The sequence below is a fragment of the Camelus ferus genome, chromosome 5, assembly GCF_009834535.1.
Source record: "Camelus ferus isolate YT-003-E chromosome 5, BCGSAC_Cfer_1.0, whole genome shotgun sequence".
NCBI classification, from domain to species: domain Eukaryota; kingdom Metazoa; phylum Chordata; class Mammalia; order Artiodactyla; family Camelidae; genus Camelus; species Camelus ferus.
In genome coordinates, this window is record NC_045700.1 from 69,354,572 (window position 1) to 69,368,190 (window position 13,619).

The 13,619-nt window shown below is 35.4% G+C and overlaps 1 protein-coding gene across 5 annotated transcripts in view; it reads right to left on the reverse strand.

Moving 5' to 3' along the window:
- Nucleotides 1-13,404, reverse strand: part of NBEAL1 (neurobeachin like 1) — a 129,312-nt gene extending 115,908 nt beyond the window's left edge. The window contains exons 1-3 of one of the 5 annotated variants that reach the window (XM_032480044.1): nucleotides 12,976-13,206; nucleotides 12,647-12,715; nucleotides 11,839-12,118 (exon numbers count right to left, since the gene is read on the reverse strand). In XM_032480044.1, the coding sequence (XP_032335935.1) occupies nucleotides 11,839-11,889 (51 nt within the window). In that variant the 5' untranslated portion in view covers nucleotides 11,890-12,118; nucleotides 12,647-12,715; nucleotides 12,976-13,206. Of the gene's footprint in view, nucleotides 1-11,838; nucleotides 12,119-12,646; nucleotides 12,716-12,975; nucleotides 13,207-13,288 lie in introns of those variants that run through there. The other 4 variants (XM_032480043.1, XM_032480045.1, XM_032480042.1 and 1 more) reach the window with 4 other exon arrangements.
- Between the last annotated feature and the right edge of the window lie 215 nt (nucleotides 13,405-13,619).

Below are 13,619 nucleotides of genomic sequence, written 5' to 3' on the forward strand. Positions count from 1 at the left end.
GATAGGTATTAAGTATAGCGAACCCATTCACTCACACAAAGAACTACAGTCTTTTTTTTTAACAGAAGAAAATCAAACAGTTTAGTAACGTGGACAGGTGGGAGATCCAGGAAAATTGATTAAATCACCAAAATGGCCAAGAGCTATAGTCTTAACAATGTCTTTTATGATTCTAACAATCTGCTCTCCCCTATCTCTGTGGCCTTATCCACTACCACCCTATACAATATTGGCTTTCTGGATATTACTGGGACATGCCAGACATGCTCCGACTTTAGGCCTTTGCAATGGCTGTTTTCTCTACCCAGAACACTCTCCCCCAAGATAGCTGAACAGCTAATCCCTGCATCTTCTTCAAGTCATTCTTTAAATGGCTTATTCTCAATGAAGCCAAATTTTACCACCCTTTCTTAAAATTGCAAACCTTCTTACTATCCTTTACCTTATATTCTATTCTGTTGTCACACCTCATCTTGCTCCTTCACCTTCTAACATACTCTATAATTCACTTATTTACTAAATTATTGTCTGTCACTTCCCCTAGATTGTAGGCTTCACAACTGCAGGGCCTATCTAAGGGCCCACCTCAAGAGACTTATTTTTGTTTACTAATGGGCACCAAGTACCTAAAACAGTTCCTGGCACTGATCAGGTGCTCAGTAAATACCCGCCCAATGAATTAATGAAAAATACAAAATGCATAATAGAATAAAATTGGAGATGGATCATTAATCTAAACATAAAAACTTAAAAATCTTCTAAAAGAAAATATAGGCGAATACCCTTGCAAACTTGGGGCAGACAAAGATTTCTTAGGATACAAAAATCACAAACCAAAAGAAAAAAATAGCAATTGGTCTTAATCAAAATTAAAAACTTCTATTCATCCAAAGACATCATTAAGAAAATGAAAAGGCAAGCCACATACCAGCTGAAAATATATCTGACAACACAGACTGTATCAAGAATATATAAAGAACTCCTATGGATCAATGTAAAAGGGATAACAACTCAATTTAAAAATGTGCAAAAAGCTCAGACGTTTCACAAAAAAAGGTCAAGAATGAATGGCCAAGAAACATGCAAAAGCATTCTCAATATCATTAGCTACCCAGGAAAACACAAGTTAAAATGAAATGAAATACCATTACACACCCACTAGAATGGCTAAAATTTAAGACTGTCCATACCAAGTGCTGGTAAAGATGTGGAGTAACTGGAACTCACATTTCTGGTGGGAGTATTAAATGGTATAATCACTTGGAAAATACTTTGGCAGTTTCTTTTAAAGTTAAACATAAATTTAACACATGCCCAATTATTTCTCTCAAGAGAAGTGAAAACATATATTCACAAATATACTTGTACAAAAGTTTGTTCATAGAAGATTTATTTTTAATAGCCAAAGGTTGGAAACAAACCAAAATTCTATGAACAGGCTAAATGATAAACTGGTAAACTGTGGTATATTCAACAATGGAATGCTATTCCATAAAGACAATGAATGAACTACTGATACGACAATGAACAGAAACTTCAAAAACATGCTGAGCAAAAGATGCCAGGCACTAAAGCGTATACGCTGTATGATTTCATTTATACGAAGCTCTAGAGCAGGCTCTGGTGACAGAAATTAGATCATTGGCTATCTTTCGGAGGACTGACTACAAAGGGGCACAAAGGAAACTTATCTAGGTGATAGAAAATTTCTATTTGTTTTATTAGGGTAGTAGTTACACAAATGTTTGCTTGTATCAAAACTCATCAGATTGGACACTTAAAATCTGTGCAATTTTCTGGTCTGTAAATTACATCTGAAAGCTGATTTTAAAAAACTGTGATTCCTCAGAAATGTCTTTTTAAATATAAACTGCATCATTAAAAATGATGCTCAGATTTGTTTCCTTCACCTCCTTAACACTTTTTTACTCAATTTCAGTACGATGCCCAGGAATCTCACTTAGTCATTAAATATCATTGGTTAGGCACTGCTCTTGGATAAAGGGAACTCAAGTAATTTATTTCCCTAAAATAAAAGCATTACACTACAAATCAGAATTCCTAAAAGAATGTTCCCAGAATATGCAGACTGCTGACCTTTTGTATATTTGTTTTTTCTATTAATATACTGTTCCAAAATGAGATCATAAATTGTTATTATCCACATCATCACTGAGAAATAAGATGGAAATATTTCAGAAAAAGAACTACCTCTTGTGAGAAATTTTCTCATGGGTTTCATTAGTTGCTTTTTTTATTTCCAACTAGCACATCATTCATTCATTCATTCATTCAGGGTAACACTCCAGAAATACAAGTAGCTGGAGTTTTCCTTACAATGGTTCCTTTTTAACAAAGCTCAAGATTAACTCCCTGTAAAGTTAGAAACAAAACTGTCTCCTAATGCAATTAAGAATTAAGGCATTTCTCCTCATAGTTTATTTACAAACTCTACAGTATCTGGTTCAGAATCTGAAAGTCAGGGCTACCAAGTGTCTGGTAAGTACAGAGTTCTCCTAGGAAGCTGTGAAACTAACAACAAGGAAAGAAATGGTATTTAAATTTGGAAATGTTTCATTTAGTAAGAAGTACAGTTTGAGATTCTGCCACGTGCTAAGTACTAGAGCAGGCATTTAAAAAATATACATCATCTCATTTACTCCTTACAACTATCTAGAGAAGGTTTCATTTTCCCCATTTTATGGGTTAGAAAAGCAAAGTTCTAAGGATATATAACTTCTCCATAGTCACACAGCTCGTAACCGATGGTGCTGGGATTAAAATACGAAGATCTATGAATCCACTTGGGCTCTTTCCACTATGTTACACTGTCTTTGAACTGAGGGGGAATAAAATGGAGCTTAGTGAGCAAAAAAAGGAAAAGAGGAACTTAGGATCAGTAAACTCACGGCCATAAAGGTTTTAACACAAAACAGCCACATTCCACATAACCTGAGAAAACTACAAGGTATCACCTCACACCAGACAGAATGGCCATCATTAAAAAGTCTATAAATGATAAATGCTGAAGAGAGTGTGGAGAAAAGGGAACCTTCCTACATTGTTGGCGGGAATGTAGTTTGGTGCAGCCATTATGGAAAACAGTAAGGAGATTCCTCAAAAAACTAAAAATAGACTTACCATATGATACAGCAATTCCACTCCTAGGCATATATCCAGAGGGAACTCTAATTTGAAAAGATACGTGCACCCCAATGTTCAAAGCAGCACTATTTATAATAGCGAAGACATGGAAGCAACCTAAATGTCCATCAGCATAAGACTGGATAAAGAAGTTGTGGTATATATATACAATGGAATACAACTCAGCCATAAAAGAAAAACACCATTTGCAGCAACCAAGTGAAGTAAGCCAAAAAGAGAAAAATACCATATAATATCACTTATATACGTGGACTCAAAAAAAAAAAAAAAAAGACATCAATGAACTTATTTACAAAATGGAGATAGATTCACATAGAAAACAAACTCATGGTTACCAGGGGAGAGAGGGGTTGGGAAGGGATAAATTGGGAATTTGGGATTTGCAGATACTAACTACTATAATATAAAAAAGATAAACAAGGTCCTACTGTATAGCACAGGGAATTATACTCAATACCTTGTAGTGGCCTATATGAAAAAGAATATGAGAAGAAATACATATATGTATAAATGAATCACTATGCTGTATGCCAGAAATTAACACTGCAAATCGACTACACTTCAATTTAAAAAATATAATAAAATGCAGTAGTTTTAACATTTAGTTCCAAAAAGATTCTAATTTTCCTTTATTACTTGTTCTTTAATCAAAGGTTTATTTTAAACTGTACTACATGGCTTCCAAACATTTTTTTAAAAATCTTTTTGCTATTTCTTCCTTAGTTATATCTCTTAACTATATTTTTATCAGAAAACATACTCTATTATTTCAATCATTTGGAATTAGCTGAAACTTACTTTGTCTGTCATATCATCATTTTTGTAAATATGTATGCTTGAAAGAACTGTGTGTTGGATTTAATGTTCTATATAAATCCTTTTCAAATTTGTCAATCCTATGTTTAATTCTTCTATATCTTTACTGATTTTTTTTGAGGGGGGGTCTGTTCATTCTGTCAGTTCCTGAGAAAATTGTATTTTAAACAACTACTAAAATATGATAAATTGAAAAAAAACCTACAATGATTGTCATATGTTCATTTCTCAGCAGTTCTGTCAATGCTTGCTTTATTTTGAAACTATGTTATGAGGCACACACAAATTTTAAATTGTTGTATTTTCTTGATGAATTGAACTGTTTTTGTCTTACTGAAAATGGCTTTATTTCACATTCCTCTTTGAAAAAAAGTCACTTGGTTGGAAATTCTTTATTAGTAAGTCTTTTCTTTAATGATGTCAATCCATTACCCTTTCCCCATCATTATTACTGAAAAATCAGCTATTAATGTATAATCCCTCTGAAGATACTCTTTTTACCTCTGGCAGCGTTTAAGACTTTTCTCTTTCTCTTTGGTTTTCTGCAAAACCACTACAGTTCCACTATGATGTACCTTGGTAGGGAATTTGTTTTATTCATTCTCCTTGAGATTCAACTGACTTTGATCAATCCTGGAAGCTCTCATCTGTAATCTTTTCAAATATTACATTTGTTTCATGTTTTCTTTACTCTCCTTTTCAGAGTCCAATTAAATGTGCTAAATCTTTTCATACTATCCTTCATTTTCTTCCATTTTCCAACTCTTTGACTTCACAGGATATATTCTAAAAGAATTCTTGTATTCTTCCTTCCAACTCTCTAATTCTCTTCAGCTATCTAAACTCATATTCTATTTATTGGTTTTTAATTATCATTATTTTTTTTTCCTATTCCTAGACATTCTTCTTTAAAATTATTAGGTCATTTTTTGTATCATATTTCTCTAAGACATGTAATGTTTTACATTTTGGCATCTTTGAAATCAAAACGCATCTTACAATTGCTCTCAGAAATATTGCCCTTGTGACTTCTTAGTCATTGCCTGCACAATATGAAACAGTACTTATCTTTCCTACTATTCTAATGTTTATTCTCAGTCAAGATTATGTAGTAGTTAAATACACCAAATAAAACTGCTTTTTTTTTTGTTTAAACAGAGGCAAACTGTTTTGAAATGCTTGAATGACTTCTGTGTGAAATGCATGGATCAATTCATGCTTTGGTTCAACCCGAGAGTAGATCATTTTACCAGTCTGAATCTAAGTCACAAGACACACATTAGAAGAAAATGTTGATAATCTTTAGATACAGTTAAGAATAAGTCTGAAAGGTCCTTGACCAGAAAAGTATAAAAATCAAGAATAAACATTTAAAAACTTTATAGATGTTTCTCAGTAATTTTAAGTCTGCTGAATTTAATTTAAAAATTAGTAAAATGGGGACTGGTATTTTTAACATCTTTCCCCCCCCCAATCTTTTTAGAACAACTTTGCTAAAGCTACTAACAATCTGTTAACTGTGAAATCCAATAGTGCTCCATAATACTATTCTTCAATGCTATGCTGAACCTGACACCACTGACTACTCACTCCCTTCTTTATAACATCCCTCTACTTTCTGAGGCAACCACTCACTCCTGGTTCTCCTCCCAAACTCCTAAGAAACTCTTCTTCCTCTATCCTCTCCTTAATGATAATGTTTTCCAGGACTCACTGACTCCTCTTCTCTTTTTACTCTCCTATAACTCTTCAGTAATTACCAGAAAAATGACTCTCAACTCTTATTTCCAGCATAGACTGCCTTCTGGACTCAATTTTGTGGGGTGTTTCTCTTCCTAGATGTCCCCCAGGCACTGTTAACTCACATGTTTACCTGAAAACCTAGTGAACCTGAATTTGTTAACTTGGTGAATGGAATGATCCAAGTACTAGTTTTCAAAACAAACAAACAAAAATCCCTGAAAATTATTTTAGGCTCTTCCTTTTCCCTCTTGCTTCACATCTACACATTTAAGGTCTTTCAATTCAGCCTTCTACCAAGGAAATTTAAATATTGATATTCGAAAGGAAAGAAAATAGAAATTTTCTTGCACCTTAACAACTTTTTAGAGTAGTGCAAAAGCTCCACAAGTCAAATCACAAAGGTAATATTCCTTTCCTAAGGGCAACTCTTATGTCTATTAACATAAAATATTTATTTGTTGCTTTCTTCCACGTCTAACTTCTTAAAATGAACATGTACTACTGAGATGATGATTTTGTTTTGTCTAAGAGTCAAACATTAGTTTCTTAATATACAAAGTCATTACTAGGTCAGAAAAAATTAAGAGCTATTTCTACACTTTCCACATTCCAGAGACTTATGAAAAATGGGTTAAATTATAAGGGTTGATGTATATTGGTATATCTTGCTAAAAGCTTCACTTAGGTTTATAACCAAAATTGTATAAATAAATTACAATTTCCTCATTAGAAGAGTATTCTTCATCCATTTTTTCCAAATTAATATATAAAAAAAGGTACCTGTGTTTTTATCCAAATAAAACACCTCTAAATTCTATTTTCCTTATGAAGAAAAACTTTTATTCAGAAAAGGAAGTTTACTCTGAGCTCACTGCAAAACTATCTATTTCAGTCATATTCCAGATTTAGCAGGACAAAGGGCAACAGCAGGAAATGGAGCATCACCAAGATCCAAAACAAACTTGGTTTAGAGTTAAAAAAAAATCTCAAATCATTATTGGGATAATTAAGCACTAGGCTTGAAAACAAAAATAAATACAGATTAAAAATTAAGACATTCATGATCACAGCTTCATCACCATTGGTATAAAGACAAAAGAGTATTTCCCTCTACTATACAATACAAAGACAATATGGAAGTAATCTTGATACACACACTGTCATGTTCATATATGTATTTTTCAAATACTAATAAAGATTACATTTTTATATTTTTGATCCTTATGGTGCATTTAAATACAGTCAATTCATTTTGTTCTCAACAACTGTGAAAGATATTACAAAATAGTAATTTTTTCCAGTTGGCAGACGAAAAACCTGAAATTTAAAGAAATTAGGCTCTTAAGATCAGAAGCAGAACTGGGACTATATCTTGGCTCTAATTCTGAAGTTTCACAAAATTTTTCATTGTAAATTGAATCTCAAACAAAAACAAAAACAAAAATCTAGTGACAAAAATGAACCATGAATTTCAAACCACACTGCCACATTTCAAAATGTCGTGTTTTTCAGTCACTTTGTATCTTTTCACTGAGTTAATGCATTTGATACTTTCCACTAGACAGAACAAAAACAACTTGATTTAATCAAAGACTTATTAGAAAAGCTCAGTTTCTCTTCTGCATATTCTGGTGACCAACTACAGCACAATCAAAAGGCTAAATGTTGAACTTCAGAAATATATCCTTATGCTTACCTAAGGGAAGCATTTGAGACAGTGATACAAATATGTCTGTTCTATGTAACGTATGAAATCCAAAAAGTTGTATAATGATGTAGAAACCCAAATTATTCTTAACAACATCGCTCTTAATTTTGGGGGGGGGGTGGTAATTAGGTTTATTTATTTATTTTTAATAGTGGTACTGGCGATTCAATCCAGGACCTCGTGAATGCTAAGCATGTACTCTACCACTGAGCTATGCCCTCCCCACTTAGTGCCATCTCTCTTACCACAAGCACATTAAGAAATAATGTCAAAAGATACAAGGACTAACGTGGTGCCTAACACTGATAATATCAACTAAAATCTTTAGATATTAAAAAATAAATCAAGTTGCCTTCTACACTTTAGAAAAATATGTTTAGACAAGTAGTAGTTAACTACAGAACTAAAATCCAGGTACATGATTAAACCTGTTTTCAAATTAACGTTTAACTTATAAGAGCTATATGAAATGCACTGTTGATGAAATCCTTGACCCTGGGTGGGGATGACCATTCGGAAGGCAAGAAAAGTTCTGACTACATAACTTGAATTAGTAGTCTTACGCATTGTGAAAGAATCTGTATAAAGCAGGAATGTTGGGTAATCAGAAATCATTCTGCCTGTACTATGTAATAACTACATGAGGTTAACAAATAATCTATCAGGAAGATGCACGTTTTTAACAATGCAAATAAATCCTATTCCTAGAAAGAGAAAGTGCAAAGTGAGATCTGAACAGTTTGGTTAAGAAAACAAACTGCAAAGTTTTTTACCCAAATTCTCTCGAAATACCGAGTTTACTATGTGGGAACCCATCTGGTAAGCACTGGAACCAGTGATTTATTTTAATTCTACTTAAAAAACTTTAATCACTAGTATTTAGGCTTGCAACTAAACCCAGACTAATGGGAAAAAGACATATTTATTAACTCCTTAGTATTCCTCTGACCAAGCAGTATTACCCAAGGGTTAATTCTGATACAGTCAGAAATAATTTAAACACTTATTTAAACAATAAATAAAATAAATAAATAATTTAAACACTTGTTGAACTTTCATAATGTTCAACGGCAACCTTTAAAACATCACATTACACAGAAACATTATGATGGTAACTTAAAACTCATCTATTGCTTATACACTGTGGAACACCTGTGCCAAGGTTAGCACTGGGGCAAAAACGGAGGATATCTTAACCATACATACTGCCCTGAAGCAGATCTTCATAAATCTTCAAAGTCATCTTCTTTAATCAGGTATGTGTACAATGTTTGATATGAATAGCATACCAACTAGGGCAGCAAAATAGCAAACAATGTTTAAATTTAATCATTAAAGATGAACTTGATACTCAAGAAAAATAGTCGCCTTGGGAGGATGCTAGTAATCAAAACATTATTCCGAAAACAAAGCTAAAGAATCAAACATTTATTCTACCTGCCTTCCCTTTAAGGAACTGTCATCAAATAACTGATACGGGAACATTTCTCTATATATGTCTACTAATAAAAAAAAAAAAGTAACACTGGAATCAGTTTTGCAAACTCCTAATGAAGTAATTAATGCATAAAGGCAAAAGTCACCGAGTTCCAAGACACTCATGATTCTAGCCTCCCCACCACCAAATAGCATGTGAATTAATTAAGCCTCTAGATCTACCAGTCTGCAAACACCAGCAGAAATAACAATTAATTAAAAATCAAGGGAATTTAACCAGCAAACTCAGACTAAGAAAATTCTAAGGTCAAAACCTGGTTTCTTCAACAAATAAATAGAAACAATAAAAAGTGTGGTGAGGGGGAACCCATAGATTAAGACTTAAAAGACTAATTTTCAGCAAAATACAATGTGTATATTTTGTTTAAATACTGTGGCAAACAAACAGTAGGAAAATAAGAACATTTATGAAGCTACCAGGAAAGTCTGAACACCAATCAGACGTTTAATGACTTAAAGAATTATACTGTGATTATGTTTTTAAAAGGTGTTCATATTTTATAGATGCATTTTTAAACATTTATGCATAAGATATGTTGTCTGGGATTTTTGCTTTAAAATAATCAGGGGTAGAGGGAGGGGTTGTGGAGGGTTATAGATGAAATATCACAGAATATGAATTGATAGTTACTGAACCATGGTAACAGACACAAAAGGGTTCACGACAGTATCTTCTTTATTTGTGCTGTTTGAAATCTTTCATAATAAAAGCTTAAAAAAGAAAGATAAACTAAAAAATTCTATATAGTAATCCACAGAGTAAGGACAAAGAAACTCCATGTCCCTCAGAGGTCAAAACAAATGAGGATTTTTATGGGGAGTTAAACAAGATTTCTCCTTGTACACAAACACATACACACAGGTATAAATTTAACACTACTACTAGACAAATGGGAAAACGGAGACTCAAAGAGGTAAGTCTTGTTCAAGGTTACAAAAGAGCAGCAGAGCCAAAACTAGACTCCACAACTACAAGCCCAGATAAAAGAAGATCTGAGCAGTCCTGAAGTAGTCTGAAAGGCCATGAAAGGTGTAAAAATAAGTCTTAAAAGTTAGCCAGGTCAGACAAAAAAAAAAAAAAAAAAAGCCAGGTTGTTTGAAGGGCTATAGGCTAGAGTGAGAGCAATAAGGCTAGAGGGTACCATGGAGAACTGAGTATTTGGTAATCATTGGCACTAGGGAGCCCAAGTGTTAAACCTATGGTGCGTATTTGGAAGCTATTTGAATTCAAGGTGTTTGAAGAAAAGAGTTTTTTCTAGCTCACAAGAAGCTTACTTATACGAACTGGTGAAACATAAAATCATTATTTTTAAATGATTTTTTGAAAACAGTTGAAAAAACATTTTAATCTTATTAAATGCACAAGTGATTTAAATCTTAAACATAAAAATGGGATTTATCTTCCCGTCCAAGAACAGGCTTCAAAATTTGACCGTGAAGGGCCTTCATTATTTACACAGACATTCTCATAAAAGAATAAGGATTCATATTTATGTAAGTCACTACAAACAAAATTTCTGTGTATGTCAACAAACTACATTATCTTTTCAATAAGCACAGTGGCACTTAAATAAAACATGAACTCGACCTAGAAACAACTAACTAATTAATAAGACAGTGTAACCCCATTTACCTTTTGTCTTCTGAAACTATAAAATCTACTCAGTTTCATGGATTTTTAAAGAAATCATTTTCAAACTAAGCACGCATATACTAAAATGCATTTTAATTTTTAGCTGACGTGTTAATGACTTTTCAAAAGTGGTGAAATGGATTCCTTTTTTATTGGAAGAGTGGTCTATTTTTAAAAAGACATTTCTGGCACTAAATTACACAAGACTAAAACCTATTTTAAAAATCCGTATTAAACATTTCAAAGTATATGCCCTTCAGTAACTGTAAGAAATACCAAACCAGGAAGTCACAGAAAATTCCAGTGTGAACTCTAATATTTAATATTAAGATAACTGAGATCATCTGTTAAAGAATAACTTGTCCTTTAAAGAGGTGAAAGTATAAAAAGGGAGCCTGAAGAGACAATGCAGAAATAGAAGCTCAGACCTGAGAAGTTCTTCACACAGACCTAAAGTAACTTAAGTAGTAAATTAGAGATGTTCCTTTGACCCTTGCCAGTATTTCCAAAGCAATAACGTAGCTTCTTACTCGAAAAACATGTTTTTAAATAGTACTCTTCTCCTTCAAGAACCTAAAATTAAAGCTAACGTGTAAAAATTCACATAAATACGAAGAGAAAGTTATTTTTGAATGACAAAAGTAAAAACAATGAGTCATAATGGAAAAGAGCATGGACTTCAATCAGGCAGTACCAAGTTCCTGGCTCAGTTCTGCTTCTCACTAGTCCCTTTAAACTCTGCATCAGTTTTTCTCAACAGTAAAAAAGGATAATTACAATACCCATCTCACAGGATTGTTGTGAGGATCAAATGACACAATGTACTAACATCATGGCAAGCTTACAGTAACCACCTCAAATCAAAAACCTTTTCATATAATCAATAACCTTTTTAACACAATTTAAAAGGTCAATTATGAGAAAAATGCTTAATGTTCTTCTCATAAAAACACCTGTCTCTAATTGTGGGAGAAAATAAAGAACAAACAAAAATACAAAGATCTTACTTATCTCTTAAGGTCATAACTTTACTTATGTAATTTTAGGATCACTGAAGACAAATATCAAATTAAAACCACACCCTATTAGTATGCCAATATTGTGTTTGTGTCCAAACCCGGAAAAGTGGAAAAAAGAAAATCCTGTGTTTTTAAATTTAGGGTCATCACGATGAATGAATATGCTATTACCAACTAAATAAAGTGCTAATAAGGCCAGTCACAAAATTTTATAACAAAGTATTTTAAAACTTAAAAATAAAAAGGAAAGCAGTTACCTTTGCACAATAAAGCATCCAAAGTTCAAAGAGTCTCTCTCTGGATGCCATTCTGGCTTTCACTCTGGCACTTTAATTTTTCCTCAAAAAAAAAAAATTATGTTCAAGACCACAGCATGTTCATTTTATTTTCCAAGTTTTTCAGCCGTTACAGTAAAGCTCAAAGCAGTAGGGAAAACAAAAAGAAGTCAAACAAATGTACTGTCTTCTGGTCAATAAAATTGTTTCAGCAGTTACTCCAACATATCTTCATCAGTGATAGTCAGGCAAGTATATAAATCTGTAAAAGAAAAATATGCAAGGGTCTGCTTAAAAAAGAGGCCATATTAATAATTATATGTTTATCAGAACTAGAGATTTATCTACTTCACTTCCCACAAACAACCGGCTAAGCTTTTACACTAATTAAATTTCACAAAAACTTGTGTTACCGCTAATACAGTATTTCACATCAATAAAAAGTCAGAATCCTCCTGGGCAGAACTCAAATGTGAGTACTCGTAACAAAAGATATGTCCGGTGATAATAAGCAGCAAAAACGCGTTCCCACGCACATATTTTCTATAAACATGAAGAAAAAGCACACGTAACTACTGACATATTTCAAAGACACAGAATCTCTTAGAATTTTCTAGTCTACTCCTTAAAACTTGCCGGGAATGTTTGTCGTGTTGCAGGGCAGGGCGTGGGGAGGAGGGTGAAGAATTTCTGGTTTGTTTGTCTGAACAGTCCTCAGAGAGTGAAAGACGACCTGCCCACCGGCCCCTCTACCTCTCCATCCAGTAAGAAGAAAGGAGCATACACGCACCGGCAAGGAAAACACCCCGGGAAAGCCTCCAAGTGTTTTTCGGGGACCTTTAAATTTCCTCCTCCCATCCTAGACAACCGAAAGGGTGGCAAACTTAAGGTGCGCCAAACTGCCGAGAGAAGCTCTGGAAAGGGGGCGACAAGAGCTTGGCGTTCCCGGACTAGCTATTCACGCCCTCTGGACCGCGCCGGGGCACGCCCGGGCCAACCTGGCCCCTCACGGGCGCCCCTCACTCTACGGCGCGTTCACCACCGAGCACTCGGGGCCCTCCCATTTCTGCGACGCGGCCCGCTCTTCCCTACGACCCGCTTCCCCCTCACCGCGCTCACATTGCGGGATCGCGTCGCCGCAGCCGCCGCCTCCAGCCCGACGTCTAACTTGCTCCCGTCTCTCCCTTCCCAAGCCAAGGCCCCGTGTCACCCCGCAGCTAGGGAGACGGGCGGGAGGTGGAGGCGGGGCGGCGGCGGCGGGGCGGCGGCGGCAGGAGGCTGGGCGCGAGGGCTGGGAGGAGCCAGGGGCGGGGCTGTCCTCTCGGCTAATAATTCCGGCCTCTAAGGATTTACCCTCCCCGAGGCACTGGCTGTTCATTGGTCGCGAAGGCAGGGAAGGGGCGGGATAACGGGAAGCCTCGCCCCAACATACCTGCGCAGTCGCAGTCGACGGGGATCCTGAAGACCTGGTGGTGGTGCCCTGCGGGGCGCTCCAGTCTTCCCCGAGCTGGACGTGTAGGAGGGCCGACGTGCTTACGTCCACCCCCCGCGGCTGCTGGGGACTCGCAGACCGAGCGTTCGGCTGGTGGCGTCATTTCCGGGAGTCATTTGAGGGCAGGGGTCCCTACGGTGGTAACTACGGGGTATTTCGCTGCGATTTCTGTTTGCAAAATGGGGATAGGTCCTGGGAGTGTATAGTAAGAACAGACCCTTGCTCCCACACCTCCCAAAAAATCCTTTTCCTTAATCGTGTTTGTGTCTCA